This window comes from Mizuhopecten yessoensis, unplaced genomic scaffold, assembly GCF_002113885.1.
Source record: "Mizuhopecten yessoensis strain PY_sf001 unplaced genomic scaffold, ASM211388v2 scaffold1669, whole genome shotgun sequence".
Taxonomy (NCBI): Eukaryota; Metazoa; Mollusca; class Bivalvia; order Pectinida; family Pectinidae; genus Mizuhopecten; species Mizuhopecten yessoensis.
This window is the reverse complement of record NW_018404162.1, coordinates 171,341-195,922: the sequence shown is the minus strand read 5'-3', so window position 1 is coordinate 195,922 and position 24,582 is coordinate 171,341. Positions and strand designations below refer to the sequence as shown.

General features: G+C 37.5%; 1 protein-coding gene across 1 annotated transcript in view; it reads left to right on the top strand.

Annotated features, from left to right (window-relative positions):
* LOC110466352 overlaps positions 1 to 24,582 on the top strand; it is an 80,197-nt gene that overhangs the window by 7,448 nt on the left and 48,167 nt on the right. The window contains exons 6-26 of the mRNA XM_021522799.1: positions 2,441 to 2,639; positions 3,012 to 3,187; positions 3,352 to 3,523; positions 6,294 to 6,500; positions 8,325 to 8,498; positions 9,756 to 9,938; positions 10,566 to 10,739; positions 11,190 to 11,315; positions 12,114 to 12,305; positions 14,316 to 14,495; positions 15,597 to 15,806; positions 16,003 to 16,194; positions 17,234 to 17,425; positions 17,732 to 17,968; positions 18,303 to 18,545; positions 19,534 to 19,740; positions 20,499 to 20,719; positions 21,138 to 21,375; positions 23,144 to 23,302; positions 23,632 to 23,790; positions 24,244 to 24,492. Of these exons, the coding sequence (XP_021378474.1) occupies positions 2,441 to 2,639; positions 3,012 to 3,187; positions 3,352 to 3,523; positions 6,294 to 6,500; positions 8,325 to 8,498; positions 9,756 to 9,938; positions 10,566 to 10,739; positions 11,190 to 11,315; positions 12,114 to 12,305; positions 14,316 to 14,495; positions 15,597 to 15,806; positions 16,003 to 16,194; positions 17,234 to 17,425; positions 17,732 to 17,968; positions 18,303 to 18,545; positions 19,534 to 19,740; positions 20,499 to 20,719; positions 21,138 to 21,375; positions 23,144 to 23,302; positions 23,632 to 23,790; positions 24,244 to 24,492 (4,090 nt within the window). The remainder of the gene's footprint in view (positions 1 to 2,440; positions 2,640 to 3,011; positions 3,188 to 3,351; positions 3,524 to 6,293; positions 6,501 to 8,324; positions 8,499 to 9,755; positions 9,939 to 10,565; positions 10,740 to 11,189; positions 11,316 to 12,113; positions 12,306 to 14,315; positions 14,496 to 15,596; positions 15,807 to 16,002; positions 16,195 to 17,233; positions 17,426 to 17,731; positions 17,969 to 18,302; positions 18,546 to 19,533; positions 19,741 to 20,498; positions 20,720 to 21,137; positions 21,376 to 23,143; positions 23,303 to 23,631; positions 23,791 to 24,243; positions 24,493 to 24,582) is intronic.

Here is a 24,582-nt window from a genome sequence, read left to right as displayed (position 1 = left end):
ATGAAACGCTGTGTCTTACGGTCTAACTGGTTCCATAGTCGGATTGTGGAGGGGGGGAAAAAGACAAATTTGTTAATTGAAGTCGTGAATTAGGTATACAGTAATTTTCAGCATTCCGGAGGTTATAATGTGTGTTTTCCGAAATTGTAGGGGGAAGTAAAGAGGTAAGATAGTTAGGTGTAAGATTCTTATGGGTTTTGTAAAACAGTTGTAATTTCCGCCGAGTTCTACGCTCAGATAACGTTTCTAGACCAGTTTCAAAATACAAGGATTCTCTACTTGAGTAAGATGGTAATTTGTCTGCGTCACGGAGAGTGCACCCATCCCATGCCTCACAACAGTATTCTAAAAGAGGAAGAATGTACCATATGTAAATTTTACTTAAAGTTCTTCTACTCAAAAATAAATTTCAGTTTACGCTTAACTGTTTCGATACCGTTGTACAAATATTTTCAATATGGGTACTCCACTTATAATTTTCATCCAAAACTACTCCAAGGTGTCTATGATTGTCAACAAAATCAACCCTAATGTTATTAAATATTAAATCGATAAAATACTCAAGTTCAAAGTTAGAGGTCAGTTAAGCATTCGTTTTTGCAGGGTTGAATTTAACCAGCCAAATTTCAGCCCAATTTTGATTTTTTCCAAATCATTATTTATCTTAGTTTCGATAATCTGGGGAGATGTATCAGCCCATAATAAAGACGTATCGTCAGCAAATAATTTAGACAAGCTTTCAAGATAATCAGATATATCATTAATAGATATTTAGTTTGGCACTGTTAACAGGAGATACTACTTTAAGTCTCCACTTTCTTTTAAAGACAATCATTGTAAAGTAACGTTATAAAAGACTTTATAGACACCTTTTCAGTTTTCGCTGTATTCTATATATTATTCGGAACACTTTCGACTTAGAGTTTTCCTCCTTTTGATATTACGTACCACTGAGGAGTACTAAATGGGAGAAATGGTCACGCGGAGCAGTGATATACTTTGTTTGTCTTTCTGCATCTATAAACAAGGTTTTAAATAAGTGCTACATTTTCCCATACTTCTAGTGATTAATGACCAATTTTATACCCCCCGCAATGAAGTAAGGGGGGTATACTAGAATCAGCATGTCTGTCTGTCTGTCTGTCTGTCTGTCCGTCCGTCCGTCCGTAGAAAGAGTTTGTCCGGGCAACTCCTTCTAAAGTAATGGATCAATTTCAACGTTATACCCCCGCGACGAAGTTAGGGAGTATACTGGTATTTTTTTTACATTCTGACCCTTTTGTACGAAGTTATAGCCCTTTGTTGAAAAAATCCTGAAACTTTTTGTCCGGAAAACTCCTTCTAAAGTTATGGATCGATTAACTAGCACTTTGGTGAAAAAATCTTTGTCTGCCTCCCAAACTACTTGGCCAATCTCAATGAAAGTTTACAGATATGGTAATTACCCCCTGATGTCGTGCATCAGAGTCGATATTTTTCATTTCGACACTTTTTAAGGAGTAACGTCCCTTTCTTAAAACTCTTTGCCCTGACATCTCTTCCTGGGCTACTTGGACGATTTCAGCAAAACTTTAAAAATTTGGTTCGCAAGCAAGTTTTGGCATTGAGAGGGATTACAGAGAGTATGTGATTGACCTGTACAATAAAGAAAACATTACTGGTGGGAGACTATATTGCTCTTCAATGCTTTGCCTTGGTTAGACTTTTGCTTACAGTTGCGGGTTATATAGGGGCATGGGTATTAATTATCCTTTGGCTTACCGTTCTTGTTTACCTAGTCTGTGGCTAAAGGAAATGACCATATGGTGCAGTAAATGTGTACTTGGCTTTCTGCAAACACATTATTCATTTTTCATTAGACAATTCTTATCTTCGTATTTCAAGTGATTTTTTGATTTTTGTTTGTTTTACTTTTCATCGTCTAGAATTCAAATTTATTGTTGGTTACAACTCAAGATATGATTTAAGATTTATGTTAATATATTTACATTCGCATGGCATTGTCACTATATAGCCTCTTTGAAAGCTGTGTCGTTGATGGACTTTGATTACCATGCCGCACGAGACATAATTACCATGCCGCACGGGACACAATTCTTAGCGTATGAATTACAACACTGACCGGAACTACAATATCCAATGTAAATAACCATGCCGGCTGCTGAAATATCGCTGGGCATTGTGAGATTTGATAAAGTCATTATCAATTTATTTGTAAAATAAAAAATAAGATAAAATACACTTTTTTACAACGAAAACAAGACCAAGGTCTGCGATATCGTACAAAATACACATCGTTTGAAATCACCAATGCCGGCTAGCGCGCATTATGTTGTTTACTTGCAAAGCTGTGTCATTCAAATAGATCATAAATATCATACAAAAACAGTTCAATGCTTAAGTATACAGCGATATATCTCTCTCTATCTACCTGTGACAGGTTTTGGACATTGAATTGGATGAGAGAGACTACATCATTGTGAGAAATAACAACGTACAAGGTGAGGTGATGGCGGTATTCTCCCACACTGGAGGGCCACGGACAGTGATATCTGTCGGTACACTACATATAATGATGAAAGTGAAGGCGTCCTATCCGAGACACAACCATCGGGGATTTAGATTCAGTTACAAAGCAGGTAATAAACATATATAAATAGTTACAAAGTAGGCAATAAACATATATTAAATAGTTACAAAGTAGGCAATAAACATATTTAAATAGTTACACAGTAGGCAGTAAACATATGGGAATAGTTACATAGATAATGATGAACGTTAATAAAGATGACGTTACACCCTAAGCAATAGTACGCTTGGCTGTCAATTTACAATCTAGCTTATTCTAAAACTTTTTTTTTTCATGACATTCAGGACTAGAATGATACTTATGAGTTCAGTTCGACCCCAAATAAAAGGTTTTGTTTCCCTTTACTGGGTAATGCCAATGCTTCAATAATATATAGTTCACCATTTACAAACGTATACCTGACAGTAGTGTATCCCCCTAGGCTGTGACGTGGTGATGGATGAGGACAAAGGTTTGGTATTCTCCCCAGGGTACGGTGTGCTCAGATATCCCGCCTACCAAAACTGTTCCTGGTCCATATCGGCCACACAGCACAGGCAGCTTACTCTGTTGTTTGACAAGAACTTTCATTTGGAGGATGGATATGACTTTTTGCAGGTAGAAATGAATGACTGAGGTATAAAAATGAAACACTTTTTGTTATTTGAGATTATATGTGAATACAATAGGGGATAGTTCTGCACGTTAAGGCGTATGGATAATTAAAAGTGAATAATAAATCCGTAGTTAATATATAAGTAAGACTCATGTATCATTGTCAGGTGTTCGCAGGACTGAATGATACAGGAGTGCCTCTCCATCCCAATGGTACCTTGGGGTTCACAGGGAATCTGGTACCTCCACCAGTGACTAGCTTTACCGGCCAGCTGTACATAAACCTGCTATCTAACTCACTGTACCAGTACAGTGGCTACCAAGCACGATTTTCTATAGGTAAGAGGTGAAGAATGTACGGAGTGCACCAAGCCCGATTCTCTATAGGTAAGAGGTGTATAATGTACGGAGTGCACCAAGCCTGATTCTCTATAGGTAAGAGGTGTAAAATGTACGGAATGCATCAAGCCCGATTCTCAATAGGTAAGAGGTGTATAATGTACGGAATGCACCAAGCCCGATTCTCTATAGGTAATAGGTGTATAATGTACGGAATGCATCAAGCCCGATTCTGTATAGGTAAGAGGTGTATAATGTACGGAATGCATCAAGCCCGATTCTCTATGCACCAAGCCCGATTCTCTATAGGTGAGAAGTTTATAATAAACCTGAAGTCTGAATATCCTAGTAAAGATGGTAACGAACAAACTTTCCCGCCAGAAGTGCTTACTACATAGCGGGTACCAAGCCCTATTCTCTGAAATTAAGAGGTGCATACTGTTTAGCGGGTACCAAGCCCTATTCTCTTAAATTAAGAGGAACATACTGTTTAGTGGGTACCAAGCCCTATTCTCTGAAATTAAAAGGTGCATACTGTTTAGTGGGTACCAAGCTCTATTCTCTGAAATTAAGAGGTGCATACTGTTTAGTGGGTACCAAGCTCTATTCTCTGAAATTAAGAGGTGCATACTGTTTAGTGGGTACCAAGCCCTATTCTCTGAAATTAAGAGGAGCATACTGTTTAGTGGGTACCAAGCCCTATTCTCTGAAATTAAGAGGAGCATACTGTTTAGTGGGTACCAAGCTCTATTCTCTGAAATTAAGAGGAGCATACTGTTTAGTGGGTACCAAGCTCTATTCTCTGAAATTAAGAGGAGCATACTGTTTAGTGGGTACCAAGCTCTATTCTCTGAAATTAAGAGGAGCATACTGTTTAGTGGGTACCAAGCTCTATTCTCTGAAATTAAGAGGAGCATACTGTTTAGTGGGTACCAAGCTCTATTCTCTGAAATTAAGAGGAGCATACTGTTTAGTGGGTACCAAGCTCTATTCTCTGAAATTAAGAGGAGCATACTGTTTAGTGGGTACCAAGCCCTATTCTCTTAAATTAAGAGGAGCATACTACATAGCGGGTACCAAGCCCTATTGTCTGAAATTAAGAGGTGCATACTGTACAGCGGGTACCAAGCCCTATTGTCTGAAATTAAGAGGTGCATACTACATAGCGTGTACCAAGCCCTATTCTCTGAAATTAAGAGGTGCATACTGTTTAGTGGGTACCAATCCCTATTCTCTGAAATTAAGAGGTGCATACTACATAGCGGGTACCAAGCCCTATTCCCTGAAATTAAGAGGTGCATACTGTACAGCGGGAACCAAGCCCTATTCTCTGAAATTAAGAGGTGCATACTACAGAGCGGTTACCAAGCCCTATTCCCTGAAATTAAGAGGTGCATACTGTTTAGTGGGTACCGAGCCCTATTCTCTGAAATTAAGAGGTGCATACTACAGATCGGTTACCAAGCCCTATTCTCTGAAATTAAGAGGTGCATACTGTACAGCGGGTACCAAGCCCTATTGTCTGAAATTAAGAGGTGCATACTGTACAGCGGGCACCAAGCCCTATTCTCTGAAATTAAGAGGTGCATACTGTACAGCGGGTACCAAGCCCTATTCTCTGAAATTAAGAGGAGCATACTGTTTAGCGGGTACCAAGTCCTATTCTCCGAATTAAGTGGTGCATACTGTTTAGCGGGTACCAAGCCTTTTTCTCTGAAATTAAGAGGTGTATACTGTTTAGTGGGTACCAAGCCATATTCTCTGAAATTAAGAGGTGGGTACTGTTTAGTGGGTACCAAGCTCTATTCTCTGAAATTAAGAGGAGAATACTGTTTAGCGGGTACCAAGACCTGTTCTTTGAATTAAGAGTTGTATACTGTTTAGTTGGTACCAAGCCCTATTCCCTGAAATTAAGAAGTGTATACTGTTTAGTGGGTACCAATCCCTATTCTCTGAAATTAAGAGGGGCATACTGTTTAGTGGGTACCGAGCCCTATTCTCCGAATTAAGAGGTTCATACCGTTTAGTGGGTACCAAGTCCTATTCTTTGAATTAAGATTTGTATACTGTTTAGTGGGTACCAATCCCTATTCTCTGAAATTAAGAGGGGCATACTGTTTAGTGGGTACCGAGCCCTCTTCTCCGAATTAAGAGGATCATACTGTTGAGCGGGTACCAAGCCCTATTCCCTGAAATTAAGAGGTGTATATTGTTTAGTGGGTACCAAGCCCTATTCTCCGAATTGAGAGGTGCATGTTGTTTAGTGGGTACCGAGCCCTATTCTCCGAATTAAGAGGTTCATACTGTTTAGTGGGTACCAAGTCCTATTCTTTGAATTAAGAGTTGTATACTGTTTAGTGGGTACCAAGCCCTATTCCCTGAAATTAAGAGGTGTATACTGTTTAGTGGGTACCAAGCCCTATTCTCTGAAATTAAGAGGTGCATACTGTACAGCGGGTACCAAGCCCTATTTTCTGAAATTAAGAGGTGTATACTGTTTAGTGGGAACCAAGCCCTATTCTCTGAATTAAGAGTTGTATACTGTGTATTGGGCAGAGGGAACCAAGCCCGTTTCTCTAAAAGTGAGGGATATACATTTCTACAGTAAACTGTGCTACCGCATTCTATACAATGACAGTGCTTGAATGTTCAGATCTCAAGATTGAATTATTTTTGGATTACATGAGTTGAAAGTATTAAGTGTAATGAATGAGCAGCATTTCATGACTGCAATTATTTCATGTGTTAATCCTTGTAACATTGTGACTAGGTTGTCCAGAGCCCGGATTCAACATGAACACTGTTGCTTCCTCATCAACCTATGATTTTGGATCACACATAAATGTTTCTTGCAAGTCTGGCTACAACTTTCTGGAGGAGGAATTCCGGCAGAGCGACAACACTAGCAGATATTATGTGGCGATGGAGTGTTTGTATGGAGGGGTCTGGAATGTGAGGAAGACACCACAGTGCCAAGGTAAATAACCATACTGACACCTTTTTAGGGGCCAGTTTGATCAGGGTTTAAAATTACTTTTACCAAAGACTACGTGAGCACAGGACCCGTCTTCCCGAAACAAAGTGTTGAGTCTGTGCTCAAAACAACTTTTTTTCTGACCCGCTAAGAATCATGTGACACTATCAAAATATCAAGTTTAAACCTATAAAATGTGTTTCGACTATAAACCACTGTATCACAATCAATTTATCACCAGAACAAGTTAATCGGCCAGATACACAAGAATTATGTTCTGTTTATAAAGACCGTTCGTGCGCCCATCTTCTTCCGTTTGCTCCTTGTTTTTTGTTAGATGATCGATGACCAAGCTTCTTTTTGTCCCTGTAACACATCAAGGGGTCGGGTTTTTGAAAAAAAGTATGTTCAAAGAGAGATAACTCTAAAGCGTTTATATCCAATTATTATCAAAGCTCTCATGGGCAGTTGTAATATAGAGGGCAAACCTAGGATACCTTTATAAACAAATATTTAAAATAGTTCAACCGATTTGAAACGATGCATCCCTTTAAGTAAAGTCATGAGGTGAATATAATAAAACATCAATTAGCATCATGAGACTTGATGTCAATATATCCAAAATATCAACAACCATAATCAGTGTAAGGTTCAACAAGCAAACATGTATTAGTTACCCTAAATAACGACCCCCTGGCAAGTTCATATGCAAATACCCCTATCAAAAATCGGAATATATACATGTAATTTAAATATATTGAACTTGTACATGAGCTATTAAAAAGGTACATAACCAGGTTAACGAAGTCACAATACGGCATTAAGGCTAATGTAATGATAAAAGTTGCTCACTAGATTTATAACATGTCAATCTCTTAAGCGACCCAACTGAATGTTACGAAATGATATCATTTATATACAAATGTAATTCGGGGCTTTATTTCTCGTTAACTATGTGAGGGTAGGTATACCGGCCTCAGAAGAAGATGATTAATGCTGTTGGAAAGTACAAAAATCATAGTAAAACGTCCGAGTAACATATTTTACCGGTATATATGTGTAAAATCATAGACCTTTGACAAAAAAACACTATTTAAGCTTTATATAAAATGTCCTTTGTTAACATTCAATGTTGTTATAAAAGAGATAGACTTGTTATAAACATTATCGTACTTTTCAGCTTCAATGTTTATAACATTTCTAGCGCATTTATAAAATCAGAGAATGTTATCAAATGGCACATCATCTAAAGTTCATTTATCGATCAAAGTTACTTAGCCTTTGTTTTCTTATTTACAAATAGCTCAAATGTATTACCAGGGGATTTTACCATGATTTTAGTGGTTTCGCATGGCAACATCTATCTTTATTTGAGGTCGGAATTTCTCTCAACAGCTAGTAGAGGGAAATAAAGCTCCGCATGACCTAGGTATATAAATAAACTTTACAGTATGGGTCATTTCTCAGCACTCAGCTGAATCGCAAAAGAGATTGACACGTAATATGTCCAATAAGCTATTTTTTATGAAGACATCAGCCTTAATGCCGTATTGTTGACTACGTTAACCAAGCTATGTATTTTTTTGTATAGCCAATGCACAAGTTCAATATATACAACTAACATGTATAAGTTCCGGTTTTTAATTTAGGTATTTGAACATGACATATCAGGGGATTGAAAGTTTAGGTGACTACAGCATCTTTTAGGGGGCTTGTTGAACCTTGATAACACAAAAAGTACCGTAATAAATGATATTCATGTGAATCTTCTATAAACAGATCTATTGTAAAACAATGGAATCACAACACATTTCCTTATACTTCCAGCCAGTTATTGTGGGATCCCCCCTGTTGTGAGAAGAGGGTACCTGTTGAGTGGCGAGGGAGTACAGTACGGCTCCTCTGTGACCTACAGTTGTGAGGAGGGATATGTCCCCATTGGTCGTGTCACAGTGAACTGTCAGGCTGATGGAACATGGCAACAGGTGCCATCGTGTCGCGGTGAGTTTTATAGTGAATGGCAGCTTAAACGATTTGTAATTTTCAAAAATTTAAGAATACCAATGTATTAGGAAGTGTAGTGCATACATACATAGATGTCTACAGCATTAACATTTCCTATTATTGTTCCTATTAGTTCTGTTAAAACCTTTATAACAAATCAGGTGGACGTGTCTTCAATGAATTGCCCACCATTACTATAAGTTTGCAACAAAGTTATCGAGAAATGATCATACAATGTAAGCTTGTTCATTATTTGTTGATATTAATTCCCCCATGCCTTCTTTTTCTTCAGGAACGAATGTGAAGTTTATATATCTTAATACAAGATAGTGAAGAATTACGTTAAACGCAAAATCCTTAACACACACACTTTGCGTTTTAGCCAGTCCTTTAGTGTTCCTCGTTTGGAAATACGTCAGGTGTGAACGAGGAACAACCTATACACATAATGTATGGAGGTAGTTGAAGACACCTGTTAACGCGGTACTCCCTCCTCTGTCCTGACTGAGTGTATGGTATAGTACATCCCTCGCTTTAAGTACTAGTACCTTGATCCCAGTGTATTATCCTGTCAAAGATGATGATATCGTCAAGTTATGTTGAGTGACTCAGAAAAGTCGACGAAGCGCTCCATGAGTCTGTGTTAAGACTTCTCCAGGTTATAACTATCCAGAATGGATGTACCTTGACGCCTAATGTAGTGTATAAGTCAGACTACACAACAATAGGTCTTTTTGTAGATTAGATATTAAGGTTGTTTAGATATTTTCCAAGTTTGCTTACCAGTACAATCCCAATTTTTCACTAATTTAGACCCTAAATTAATTTACGTTTGCCTATTTTACTTTGTTTCCTGTTATCCTTTTATTTAACGAGCGCCTATTTCATTTTGTTTATCAATGAGGGTTTTTTGTAAATTGCAAGAGCTTATTTAAGTCTGTTAAATAGTGCTAGTTGCAGTGTCTGTCTTCTTAAAGACTTCATTTTTGTGATCAAATGATGATCTGCTCAGTTAATTTTCTGGTCGGCGATGATGATCAATCACACCTGTCTAATCATCGATACAGGTCTGTTAAAATATTATTTTTCTCATTGATAATTGTCTGTTCAATTATAAATTTCTGCTCAGTGACAAAGATATCTGCTAGCCCGTTCAAACGGAGGTAAAATCCATAGCATTGCTAGGTAAATTTAAAGCATTAATTGTTTTGAAAACTTTTTTTAAATCTCTTAACATTCTTATTTTCTAAACAGCCTTGAACTGTTCCCTACCACCTGCTGTGACCAATGCTTCCTCGACCATAGAGAGTGGTACTGGATTGGACTTTGGGAGCCGTGTAATCTATACATGTAATACGGGCTTCGAACTGTCAGGAACAGCAATTATCTTCTGTCTTGCAAATGGCACATGGAATGAAGCTGCGCCGTCTTGTGACCGTAAATATTAAGCTACTCTATATGTTTTTGTGTATTTGAAGGGAGGGTTATTCAGCGTAATGATTCTGTCTATGTAATGGTTATGTCAAATCCAGAGTTGTGCAAATTTTAGGATTTTCAACGTTCTGTTGATGTTCATTGTCTTTCCGTGTTAGGACTGTCATTGTAAACACTCTGTACGTGTAACGATTCAGGCCACGCAAGTATCGTCTACATATTTGTCAATACCCTGGTCATTCTAGTATACGGGTTCTTACTGAGATAAGATTATATGAATATAAATGTTGAGATTAATTTGAGGAATCTATAAATATAACTACTATCAGTATATTCGGTTAGTGTTGAGATTGTGTCGATTTGATTGCTCTGTCAATGTGTGTATTATGTCAATGATAAGATTATGTTATTGTATAGCTTACGCTAAAACAACTTTATTTGCATTACATTAATATAATATTAGGCCGTACTCTGTTATTAATACTATTCTAGTTCGTATTTGTATCATTTTTAAAATATGCACAAGCTCTCCTATATAGATGTGTTAATAACATGGCGACATACAGCTAAGGAATATTTCTCTGCATGTTGTGGCTTAACTTGTTTTCGTTGAATGTTTTCTCATTGAAGGTGTATCTTGTCTGGTACCAGAAATAGGAAATGGCCGATTAGACACACCAGGACATAGCATGCGATATGAAGACGTTGCTACTTTGACTTGTGATGCTGGGTTTATTATTTCTGGTTCCTCCACAGTAACATGCCATTCAAACCAGTCCTTGGGAATGGTACCTTCGTGTGAAGGTACAAAGAGGATGTGCAAAAAAACAACCTTAGGATGTTTACCCTTGTGTGCAATAGATATAGAATGTGTGTAAAACAAGTCCTTAGGAGTTGTACCTTCGGTATTTGGGGACATGACCGTGCTGTAAAGTAAAATGAGACAATAAGAATTCTGACGCCTTGTCAACATATATACATCTTTTGTGCTTAACATAACCTTTGGAATGCCATCGTTCTGGTAAAGGTAGACTTTATGTTAAACAAGACATATAATTCTACCGTCTTTTAATAGTAAAGACAAACCATGCATTAGACTATAGTTTTATAATTTCACCGTCTTGTGAAGGAAGGAAATACATATTAGATGTGACATTTTTATATAATAACTAGAAAACGGCCTATATATTTTCATGTGTGAGTTGCTGACTAATTTACAGTTAGTCATTAACATACCATGCGTGTTTTTTTCAGATGTGGATGAGTGTGTTAATGACACGGCTTGTGATGGAATCAGCCAAGACTGTGTCAACACCATAGGGTCTTTCTTTTGTCAATGTAAAGTTGGATATCAGGACACTGGGACAAATGTCTGTGAAGGTAAGTACAAACCTGGATATCAGGACACTGGGACAAATGTCTGTCAAGGTAAATATGTACTTAGATATCAGGACACTGGGACAAATGTCTGTGAAGGTAAGTACAAACCTGGATATCAGGACACTGGGACAAATGTCTGTCAAGGTAAATATATACTTAGATATCAGGACACTGGGACAAATGTCTGTGAAAGTAAGTACAAACCTGGATATCAGGACACTGGGACAAATGTCTGTCAAGGTAAATGTATATTTAGATATCAGGACACTGGGACAAATGTATGTCAAGAGGTGTACAGACCTTGATATCAGGACACTGTGACAAATGTCTGTCAAGGTAAGTATAAACCTAAATATCAGGACACTGGGACAAATGTCTGTCAAGGTAAGTATAAACCTAAATATCAGGACACTGGGACAAATGACTGTCAAGGTAAGTATAAACCTAGACATCAGGACACTGGGACAAATGTCTGTCAAGGTTAGCATATATCTCGATATCAGGACACTGGGACACGAGTGTGATGGTAGTGTGTGTGTAATAATGATTAAGACGTACTGCTTTACCTTGTTTGATATTGAAGTAGTACACCCGAAAAGAAGCTTATGCATGAAGGATTGCTCGAAAACGTAGCACCCTAAAATAAGATGGTGCATAGAGAGTTGCTTGACTTGTTGAATATAGCTACCAGTACTATAAACAACAAAGCAATATTAAGTCATCAAATTAAAACATCAAACATTTTCAGAAGCTTCATTATTTTAGGAAATTTATAACATGTTTTCCACAACCTTTCAGACATTGACGAATGTTCTAACAACAGCAGCACGTGCAGTCAGGGTTGTGAGAACTTTGGTGGAGGTTTCAACTGTGTATGTGGACTTGGTTACGATTTATATACAATAAATGGTACCCAAGGCTACTATATACCTACAGGGGAATCTGGAAACCTTGTCGGGGACGTATACCATCTTAATCACACATGTGTTTGTAAGTCTACTTTCTCAATCACACATATGTTTGTATGTCTTCTATCTCAATATCTCAAATACACATGTATCTGTAAGTCTTCAATCTCAATCACGCATGTGTTTATTTGTATTCTATCTCAATATCTCAATTACACATGTATCTGTAAGTCTTCAATCACAATCACACAAGTGTGTATACGTATTCTATCTCAATATCTCAATTACGCATGTATCTGTAAGTCTTCAATCCAAATCACATGTTTGTTTGAAAGTTCACCATGTGTTTGTATGTATACTGTTACCATCACAGGTGTTTGAAAGACTACTATCTTCATCATTCATGTTTTTGTACGTCATTATTTGTGGATGTCAACCCATCATTTCAATCACATATGTCGTTTTGTATACTCGAGTCACCTAAAACAGTGTTGCCATAGACAACATAGTAACCTATATGTAACTTCCTTACCTTTGATAAGAGATTCGACTGATATTTCACACCCTTACTTCTGACAACAGTTTTGACATATATTTAACATCCTTTACCCCTGACAACAGAGGTGACCAATACTTAAAACCTTTACCTCTGACAACAGAAGTGACCTATATTTCACACCCTTACTTCTGACAACAGTTTTGACATATATTTAAAACCCTTACCTCTGACAACAGAAGTGACCAATATTCAACACACTTATCTCTGGCGACATTATTACTTTTTTTTTCTTTTTTTTCCCCAGACAAACATTCATATACATTTTACATAGTAATATCAATATACACAAACACGCACACATATACATAGCATACATATATAAAATATATACATAATACATACATACATATGTACACACACACACACACACTAGCGGTGTCACAATACACCAAGAGTGTATCACGATACATCGCAATACAGAATGAATATATTGCGATACGTATCCCGATATAATGTCGTAGGAAAGATGTGCTCGATTTTATGATAAGTTGTTGTCAGAATATTATCGAACCTAATCATATATAATATGGATCACATGGATTTAAGCTTTTTTTAAACCAACTATCGATTACAAAATTTGCACTAATTCCCACCACTATTAAAAGCCTTTTGTATGCGTATTGGCATATCTGTTAGAATTTGTAGTAATTTGCAAAGTTAGATTACCAAGCAGATTGAGATACATGAAAATCAGCTTTAAAAAAAATATTGCGATACAGCAATATTTCATCTCTGTACAATACAATATACTTGTGTATTACGATATACCTGTTTTCCTATATATTGCGACAGACCTAACACACAGCCACACACATATGTATACTGAACACATTTACATTTACTCAGGATACATACAAACATACACGACATATTATTAACATACACACATTCCTATATGTATGCATAAACGTAGCACAAATCAATACATGTAGTTTATGCAATAATCCAAACCAAAAGGATACTTCAGTATGTGTCACTTTTGATCTCTAAACTGTTTCATTACTACACAGCATTATTACAAGGGGATCAGAACATATATACATGTGTAAATCGAGAATGCATACATACATATATGCATGCTCAAACACATATACACATATGCATGAATACACGCATACATGCACACAGATATGCACACATATACACATATATCCAATCCATGCATAGGAATGTGCAAATATATCCATCCGTACATACATACATGCATAAACATACAGAAACAAACCAAAAAACACAAGCATGTATACACATAGTTATATATTTCATGTGAGTTCTTTTTAGTCTTATTAATAAGTTAACCCTTACCTCATGCAATTAATGCGACCTGTATTTTACATCATTACTTTTGAAAACATATTTAAATCTATATTACACCTTTACGTATGAAACTGTTTGAAATAAATGTAACATATTTTCCTCTAGCAACAAATGTGACCAATATTTAATAAATATTCCTCTGACACGAGCTGTATATATTTATCATCATCACCTGTGATACGTTACCAATATTTAATACGTTTTCTTTGACAACAGATATGACGTGTGCATCTCCGCCTACTACAAAAGATGGCTTCATTATTAACAGACAGACGTCATATCACTACGGTGACACCCTCATGTACAGGTGTAACCTTGGGTTTGTCCTCGGTCATAACCACGACATGCAGTGTCACTCTAATGGCTCCTGGAATTATCCCTTTCCCTCCTGCCGCGGTGAGTTGATATGCTTATCATCACTGGGAAATAACCTTGGTTATACCAGCCTTTTAGCTTTAAACAATTGAAGTTTATTTCGACAAATTAAATTTGATGGATCAGCCTGTAGGAAAGAATAGGTAACGCCTCCCTTTGTAGATTGCTTTATATTTGTAAATATAGATAAAATGGGGTGTTGTTTGTAGTATGAACATTTTGGAATGGAATACCTACCAAGTGACACCGTTTTCAGTAATAAAATCAAGCTTGAAATTATTCGGTCGTCTAAGAATCTAAGGGACTCGTGAACTACACCAGGTCAAAAACGTAACGTAATTCGCGTGTCATCCTGTGACGACTTAAAACGAAAACAAACATAAAACCGACACCATAACGCATTTTCATTATGCCGCGGCTGTAACGGAGGAAAAGGGGACTATTGGCATTCTGCATGAGGTGGTGTTGCAACGTCAAGTTGCATAACAATTTGGTTTCAGAGCGAAGACATAAATACATTTGGGAAGACAAGATTTTCCTTAAAAAAACTTTTATCGTCAGACTTATTCTACAGTTTTAAAGCAAGTCATCCGTTTGTTATGGTGTAGCAAAGATAAAGCGGCTGAAGGAGTCTGTACTTTCATTGATTTAAAGTTAAGAACGGTTTATACGATTGACGTGGTCAATGATTTTTTTTATTTATACAGAGCACGTCGTCTGAAAGTGAAATTGAAGTACTTGTCAATATCTTTTTTACCAGTCCTGATGTTCTTTCAAAACATCAACCGTATATGAAAAACAAAAACAAACAACAAAGTTTGTCCAAAAAGGAATGCCACGGTATGCTGAAATATCTTGTCACTGACTTGTCAAAGATTCTGTCAGCCAGAGTCTATGTCGATCACATAATAGCATCCTCAGTCTTTGCCTTTATAGTGTTTTTCACAAAATACTTTACAACATAGTTTACAACCATATATTTGCAAGCAATGCACATACAGTTTGTATCACTCCGGACATGGATATTCAATATATGGGGCAAAGAAGTATTTCAACATTGTTGTATTAGTCAATATAGATAGACGAGCATGTGAATTTACACAGTTTAACATGCAATTTTAGTAGCCACTTGCCCACCTGATGGACCAGACATGTGGGCTAATGCCACCGTGCCAGCCACAGCTATCGTCCCTAGTGAGGTGATGTACCTGGACATTGTCGCTCTCACCTGTAATGTTCCTGGTATGGAACTTTTCAACAAGACAAGGCAATGTCTGTATAACACACCAACAGATACCTACAGACTGGTCGGGGACTCTTACGAATGTGGAGGTAAATAGTAACTCCAATATATTTAGAACATGATTAATGAGATATGTAACTTTATAATTATAAAAGTTAGAAAAATCACTATTTCTATATAAACAGACGTGCGTCTGTCTGTTTAGTAATCTCAACTATGTAACACATAACATGAATTAGATCATTCGAATTGATGGAGATAGCATTTGATTTGGATGTCTTCCAGAAATCAATTGTGGATATCCTGAAGATTTTCCTAATGGAACAGTGATGTTTGTGACAGGAACGACCTTCAGCAATTCTTTTAATGTCACCTGTGATCAATTTTACCGTCTCCATGGAAACAGTAGTCAAGGAGATGCTATAGTTCGGTGTCTCTCTGATGGCTACTGGGATTATGGAAGTCTTATGTGTTTACGTGAGTTGAATAGGTTTTAGCGTTCATCTACATAAAAACCTTGTGAAATTACTTTTTGTCATGCTAACATTTGTTGCTTTGTCCGACTATGTTTCTTCCTTTGCCGATGAATTCGTGGTTTTATCAACGTTTTGGTTATAAGAAAACCGACGACGTAACTATTGTTTAAAAATGTTTTGTTGACATATCAATGTGTTGATAAAGAGCAAATCAATTATAAAACTTTATTGAAAAAGAATCCACAGTGCAGGTTACTAGGTTACATAATCTTTGATCCCAACAATTTTAACACATAGGGCGGTGCATGGGTTCTAACATCAATCATTGGTTCTGGTAGTAGTTACAGCAGTCATATAGCAAGTTTAAATATGTGTCCACTGAGTTGTGTTTTGTGGTATTTCGTTATAAAAACCGTGCAATTGAATTTGTGCTCCCGAACAATTGTAAATTGCCTATGTTTTGTTTTGCCATGATTTCTTTTGATTTGTCATGGTATTTACGATTTATCTAGCCTCAGGAATCAATTTTTGTTTTCAGAACAGAAGTGGCGACTTCACGAAATTGTATCTCCAATATCGAATTTGAATAAAATCGATATTTTTTTGCCAAAGACCTCCCCAATGAATCGAACTTTCGCCTTATAACACACCGTATTTAAAACGCAGTTAAACACTATCTCTGACGGCCGTCTGTCAAACACTTATGACGGTCTCTTGGGACTGGGAATTCTTTGTTTTTTATGTGACAGACATAACGAAATGCATTGTAATTATCGGTGCACTTTAAAACCACGCCAAGTTTGAACACATCAGGGTTCGGGGTCACGATTACTCCACAATATATGAGAGATGTTTCCATATTTTCGGTAGATGAATTTTTATACAATAGCAGGGCTAAAGTAGAATGTGATAACCTGGTAAATCCCGACAAATAGATTAGTTAAATTTGATTTGTCTTAAGTAATTTCCAGGTGTTAACTATCTGAACCATCGTGTTGCTATCTCTATGTTATTTCATATGTGGTGAATTGGATGTGTAGCGGTCAGATGTCCAGACCCGGGGAGACCACTAAGTGGATCATTTGTGGGGACAGACTTCTCTCTGGGTGGGACGGTAAAGTTCCAGTGTGATGATCCGGAGCTGGAGCTCGTGGGCAATACGCAGCTGCAATGTGTGTTGGCTCCAGATAACACCCATTTTGTATGGAACAGCACCGTGCCTATCTGTAGAGGTAAATCAAAAACATGCACATTTTGACCAGCGTTTCTCTGTTATGTCATTTTCATGGGTTTTTATGCTTGAACTATATTCATTTCGGATAATTTCAATTATCTGGTTTCATCAGCCATTTATACTGCCGGGCTGTATTTGTTTATTTCATCAACTCATATAAAATTATGCACGTATTTGGACTTGAAAATTAGTAAAATTATACACGCCTGTAAATTACATCACATAGTAAAACAAATCATTTTTATTCAAACCCGTTTACATGGTCTTTTACTATTTTCAACTGAGTTTTAATTATTGTTTTCAGACGTTACAATGCCTACCATTACGGGATGTCCTGTAGGTTACGTAATGGTGAATGTGTATGGCTCACCCATATTTCGCCTACCTGTAGCTTATGACAACGTAGCATTGTCAAGCTTCACAGTTACCCCCGCCGACTTTAATATCACTGATCCAGTGCTGGCGAATTTAACTGTGGTGTACACTGCCACAGACTTTTCCGGGAACACAGCGGAATGCAAAATCAACATCACCATAATGGGTAGGAACTTACTCAATGTAGTTAGGGTTTGTTAAGGTTGGTATAACACTGCGCCATATATCTGCGAGAACACAGCGGAATGCAGAATAAAATAGAACCTACACTCACTCGTACGTTCTAGAAATCATTTACAGTGAGACTAGGGAAGCAATAGGTCACTCCGATCGAACTGACAAAAGTTGCATACAATGAATATTGTCTTTAATTTGAAACTTCGTGTCAATTTTAGGATATTTTGATATACTGATTTCCTTTAAAATGTTATAATTACACAGTGATCACTGTGGCACTCTACAACATGTCTAGCCGACATGCCTTGTGTTCTATGTTTCAGATGAGAGACTACCACAGATCAGGTGTCCCGATTCCTTCATCGTTTATCTAATGGAGCACCCATACAATATCTCCATCTCCTCAGCAAACTTCTCTGTGTCGCCCTCCTCTGTATCACTGGAATTTGAACCCGATCACGTGCATGTATCTACAGAAACCCTTGAACAAGATTTTACCATATATGGCAACATCACAGACGCGAGGGGAAACTTGGATACATGTTGGTTTCAAGTAAAAATAAAAGGTAACATGGCTGATTAAGCTTTAATATGAATGGTTTGCTTTCCTTGGTTATCAAAGAAACATAGGTGTTTTTTAAATGCATGTTTTTGTCGTTTGTCTGCCCGTCTGCATTGGCGACACTTTTCTTGCCATCCCTTCAGCTGTCGCAGTGTTTTTAGATTTTGGTTAATCTTCACATGAAAGTTTTCCTTCAACATATCTCGGAAAGAATGAAAATTCACATGTCAGTTTACCTGCAACATATTTCGATTAAGACCAAATATTCGTTCGGTCCAAGGTAAAAATCATTATTGCTAAAACAGACTGTCAATGTCACCTCTCTTGTCGTTTCTTTAGGGGCCCTTTTACGTAACAAATTTGGTGCTATTTTCTTACTATAAATATTTTGGGAGCCTGGTATATATTCTTTAGTACCTATAACACAATCTGTGCTCTACAAGATGCACACAAACTTGTATCCACTTGACTTGAAGGCAATCCTTTCTCAGCTATATGTGATCAGAAAAGCTACCCGGACCAGCACGTCAATGCCATGTCATGCACTCATCGAACCAGTTTCAAGAACGTACTCCAATGGCAGGACTTTCATCCACTCTGCAGTCCATGTCTGGAACAGACTCCCAGACAGCGTAGTTGGCGTAATCAGTGATGATGGTGCTCAGTCATTCAAGGGCCGAGTGCATCAACATGTTACAGCGTCTAGAAGTAGCAGAGAGTTCCCTGCCATGCATCCGCTTCTAAGTTGATGTGAACAACTGATTGGCCCCTGAGGTCTTCTCATATAGTGCATTGATGCCTATATCTGTGCATGACTTGGTAATACCTTATCTGGCTATTGTTCACCTTAGCAATAGATGAAAAAGGGGAAAAAATACACATATTGCCATACTATGAACTTTTAATCTGTATGATTATTTTACCTGTTTTTTTTTTAACCGTCATTGAAACAAATGTTTACTTTTTTATTTTCATCTGTATTTATCATGCAGCAAGCTGCCATCCAGCCTCACTGACTAGTCCAGTAAACGGTCAGTTAAACTGCACATCAACTGTGAACAATGACGGATATCGATGTGAGGGAACATGTGATCACGACTATTACTTCTACGATGACTTCGGTCCAAACTATGAAGTGTTCACCACAGAGTGTAGCATTGGCGGAAACTGGACGGTTTCTCATATTCCCTCCTGTGTGTGTAAGTAAATAAGTCTAAGGAACCCGGACCTCTACTCACGTCCCCTCCTGTGTGTGTAAGTAAATAAACCTAACGAACCCGGACCTCTACTCACATTCCCTCCTGTGTGTGTAAGTAAATAAGTCTAAGGAACCCGGACCTCTACTCACGTTCCCTCCTGTGTGTGTAAGTAAATAAGTCTAAGGAACCCGAACCTCTACTCAGGTTTGTATGTGTAAGTTATTATGATGTGTATTACAGCTTTTGTATGATTTCAGGACAGTGAGAGTACTTTCATGTATGATATCAGGGGATCATATCTATCCAGTACATATTTATTTGTGTTTAATATCGGTTACAATATAACTTTTCTATATGTGAAAGTCGATGTGTTATGTTGGGGGCATTGGTTCATTCTTAATAAGTGATGTCACTGGATCATCATTCCTGTGAGTATAATCAAATGACTGTTGTCAACGATTCAAACCTGCGACTATAAATCAATGGGTGTTGTCACTGACACATTCCGGTTAGTACAAATAGTTGACTGTTGCCACTGGTTAATTTCTGTGAGTAAAATTGTATGACTTGTATCACTGGATTATTCCTGTAAGTATCAAATTAATGACTGATGTTACTGGTTTAATCCTGTTTGTATATGTTAATATATGATGTCATGCTTAAGTAATTCTGATAAAACTCCATGTTTGTGAATTTTCTTGTTTATTTACCTGCATGGATGTATGTTAATTCCTTGTATGAACTCATTATTTATGCAGCATCATTGCCAACATCATTCAAACAAATCCATCAATTGATCTATCAGCCTGTTCTTAATGGAAGTATATTATCCGCGGATTGTCTGAGCAAATATATAAACAGCATCCAGCAGGCCTTCTCCGCAGTGTCTGCCAGGGTAACCAACGTGTGTGGGCTCCTCGGGGCGGCCAGTATCGTCAATATAACGGACGGTCAGTTTAGCAACATCATAAACAACTCGGTAAGGCTTAATTCAGCACATCATATTATAACAGTGTGTCGAATTCAATGATCCTGACTCCCTGAGTGACCACGATTTCATGTATGCCTGAATATCTTTGATACTTTTACCCTTCAGTTTAAACTTCCGCCTTCTTATATGATAAGATACTAGAGAAGTGTGAGTTACATAAATTTCCGCGTTTTCCTGTAATCATTTTATCCTGTAATCATTTAATGCCTCCGTCATTCTATTGACACTTCCTCCACCTTATATACCGAAGTGTCTGTTGTTTACCAGTGTATACAACCTTCAATTTAACCCGCCATTCCCGAGTCACCAAAGTTTCCATTTTTTTCGGTAATTCATTCATACCTGTACTCTTAAATGTCAACTCCTCTTTCCACCAAGTCACCTAAGTGTCTGTGTTTTGCTGTAGTTCACCGGTACCTTCATCCTTGAGTTTGATCCTCCGAGTGTGGACTCCTCACACGATTGTGTAGAGGCTACTTTTTTAATATTCACCAAAACGACGGCTGTCATAGAAGACATAAGGGACATCATAGGGATCTCAGGTTGTGCTAACATCACCGCTGAGTATGAGGCCCTGCTAACCAACGAACAGAAGTGCGACAACAACGTCGAAACAAGGGACCAATTGGGCAAACGGGTCTGCTGTAGGTACATTTATAGTGTTCCTTTATGATGCTGTAGGTTCATTTATAGTGTTCCTTTATGATGCTATAGGTATTTTGGTGTTCCTTTATGATGCTGTATGTACATTTATGGTGTTCCTTTATGACGCTGTAGGTACATTTATAGTGTTCCTTAATGATGCTGTAGGTACATTTATAGTGTTCCTTAATGATGCTGTAGGTACATTTATAGTGTTACTTTATGATGCTGTAGGTACATTTAGTGTTCGTTTATGATGCTGTAGGTACATTTATAGTGTTCCTTAATGATGCTGTAGGTACATTTATAGTGGTCCTTTATGATGCTGTAGGTACATTTGTAGTGTTCCTTTATGATGCTGTAGGTTCATTTATAGTGTTCCTTTATGATGCTGTAGGTATATTTATAGTGTTCCTTTATGATGCTATAGGTATTTTGGTGTTCCTTTATGATGCTGTATGTACATTTATGGTGTTCCTTTATGACGCTGTAGGTACATTTATAGTGTTCCTTTATGATGATGTAGGTACATTTAGTGTTCCTTTATGATGCTGTTTTAATATTCACCAAAACGACGGCTGTCATAGAAGACATAAGGGACATCATAGGGATCTCAGGTTGTGCTAACATCACCGCTGAGTATGAGGCCCTGCTAACCAACGAACAGAAGTGCGACATCAACGTCGAAACAAGGGACCAATTGGGCAAACGGGTCTGCTGTAGGTACATTTATAGTGTTCCTTTATGCTGCTGTAGGTTCATTTATAGTGTTCCTTTATGATGCTATAGGTATTTTGGTGTTCCTTTATGATGCTGTAGGCACATTTATGGTGTTCCTTTATGATGCTTTAGGTACATTTATAGTGTTCCTTTATGCTGCTGTAGGTTCATTTATAGTGTTCCTTTATGATGCTGTCGGTACATTTAGTGTTCCTTTATGATGCTGTTTTAATATTCACCAAAACGACGGCTGTCATAGAAGACATAAGGGACATCATAGGGATCTCAGGTTGTGCTAACATCACCGCTGAGTATGAGGCCCTGCTAACCAACGAACAGAAGTGCGACATCAACGTCGAAACAAGGGACCAATTGGGCAAACGGGTCTGCTGTAGGTACATTTATAGTGTTCCTTTATGCTGCTGTAGGTACATTTATAGTGTTCCTTAATGATGCTGTAGGTACATTTATAGTGGTCCTTTATGATGCTGTAGGTACATTAATGGTGTTCCTTTATGATGCTGTAGCTACATTTAGTGTTCCTTTATGATGCTGTAAGTACATTTATAGTGTTCCTTTATGATGCTATAGGTATTTTGGTGTTCCTTTATGATGCTGTAGGGACATTTAGTGTTCCTTTATGATGCTGTAAGTACATTTATAGTGTTCCTTTATGATTCTGTAGGTACATTTATGGTGTTCCTTTATGATGCTCTAGGTACATTTATAGTGTTCCTTTATGATGCTGTAGGTATTTTGGTGTTCCTTTATGATGCTGTAGGTACATTTATAGTGTTCCTTTATGATGCTGTAGGTACATTTAGTGTTCCTTTATGATGCTGTAGGTACATTTAAAGTGTTCCTTTATGAACCAATTAAAACCATAACCAAAGCTGTATCATATTGAAATGTCATTCCTAAACTAATATTTATTTTACTAATATATCATAAAAGAGCACATTTAATAGCAATATTTGATATTATAAATATGTTTCATTCATTATATTATTTTTTTGAAGATATGATAAGCTTTTTGTCTTTTTTTGCCAGTGGTATGTCCACCGGGGACCTTCAAAGATGTGAGTGGTGACTGTGAATTATGTCCACTTGGTACATACAATGACAGACAGGGAATGTCCACGTGTAGCAGCTGTCCGTTAGGAACATGGACACAGAGAGAAGGCAACTCAAATTCTTCAAATTGTGAAGGTATGGAATATATTATGTGATAATGTCATTGTAATGTAATCTAATGAGCTAATTGTTTAGTCCATCAAAGCAAAGCAAGTTGACAATTAAAACTGGCAAAAAAGCAATAGCCATTAAAATTGTGAACAGTTGGTGCTTCGATAGTCCCTCACAATAATCATTCTGTGACTTATCTACAAATGATGTATTCTAATTAATGGTATGTAATGGCATTTATCTATTGGTATTAACTGAAAATTAATTGACGTTAATTGATTCTGCATGTGGTATTATGTGTAAAATAGTATTTTCTCCAGGTTGTTTACTGATAAGCTTGGGTTGTGTTTTAGAGGTGTGTAGAACTGGTCTGTACTCAAGCACCAGACTGCCGCCCTGTGGTCAGTGCCCGAAAAACTCCTACCCTGTGTCCAGTGATGTTTGTAAACCCTGTCCCACTGGCACAAAGTACATAGGAACACTGGCTTATCTGAACAAAAACTGTCTCAAAGGTACGGTAGTAGATGATATGGAATTTTTGTTGAAGCAATTACATCACAATTATAGGCGTTGTTCAATTACAAAAACGGTCATCAATTTTCCTAATAGTTGATATTCGGCTTAGGCAGACTGCCCTTGAGTATCATCATCTTTCTTCATACTCGATATTCCGATATTCTATTCGGTTAAGTTACCGGAATACAATACTACAAGTAATATAATCACCATGTGGAATCCACCACAACAGAAGTGCTTTTGTTAATTTTAAAATTCCTTATTGTGATCCACCGTCAGCCTGCATACTCCGAGATGTCCAGGTGAGGGCAAAGAACCCATTCATCAACCACAGTACAGAAAATGACCTACATTTTAGACTATAATATGAATAATAATGTTTTGTGCAATCAAAACCAAAAGGGGAACAATTCACCCATTTTTCTGTTGATTATCTTTTTGTGTTCCAGAACCGTGTCAGTACACCAAGACCACAAACATGTTTGACAGTACCTCAGGAGAGACATATTCTGGTACTGTCAGTCAGTGTAGGCAGTTTTGTGAGGATCTAGAAGGGAAGACAACTGTCAGATGTACCGGCTTCTCTTACCACAGTCTTTTCCAGCAGTGTGTGCTTCACCATGGGGACGCAGTCAGTCTTGGAGTCAGCACCAAATACGACCACTACAATCGTACATGTAACAGACTCCCTGACAAAGGTGAGTACGGGACGTTAGTCCTTGTGGGAAAGCACCATGTACGATCACTACAATCGTACATGTAACAGACTCCCTGACAAAGGTGAGTAC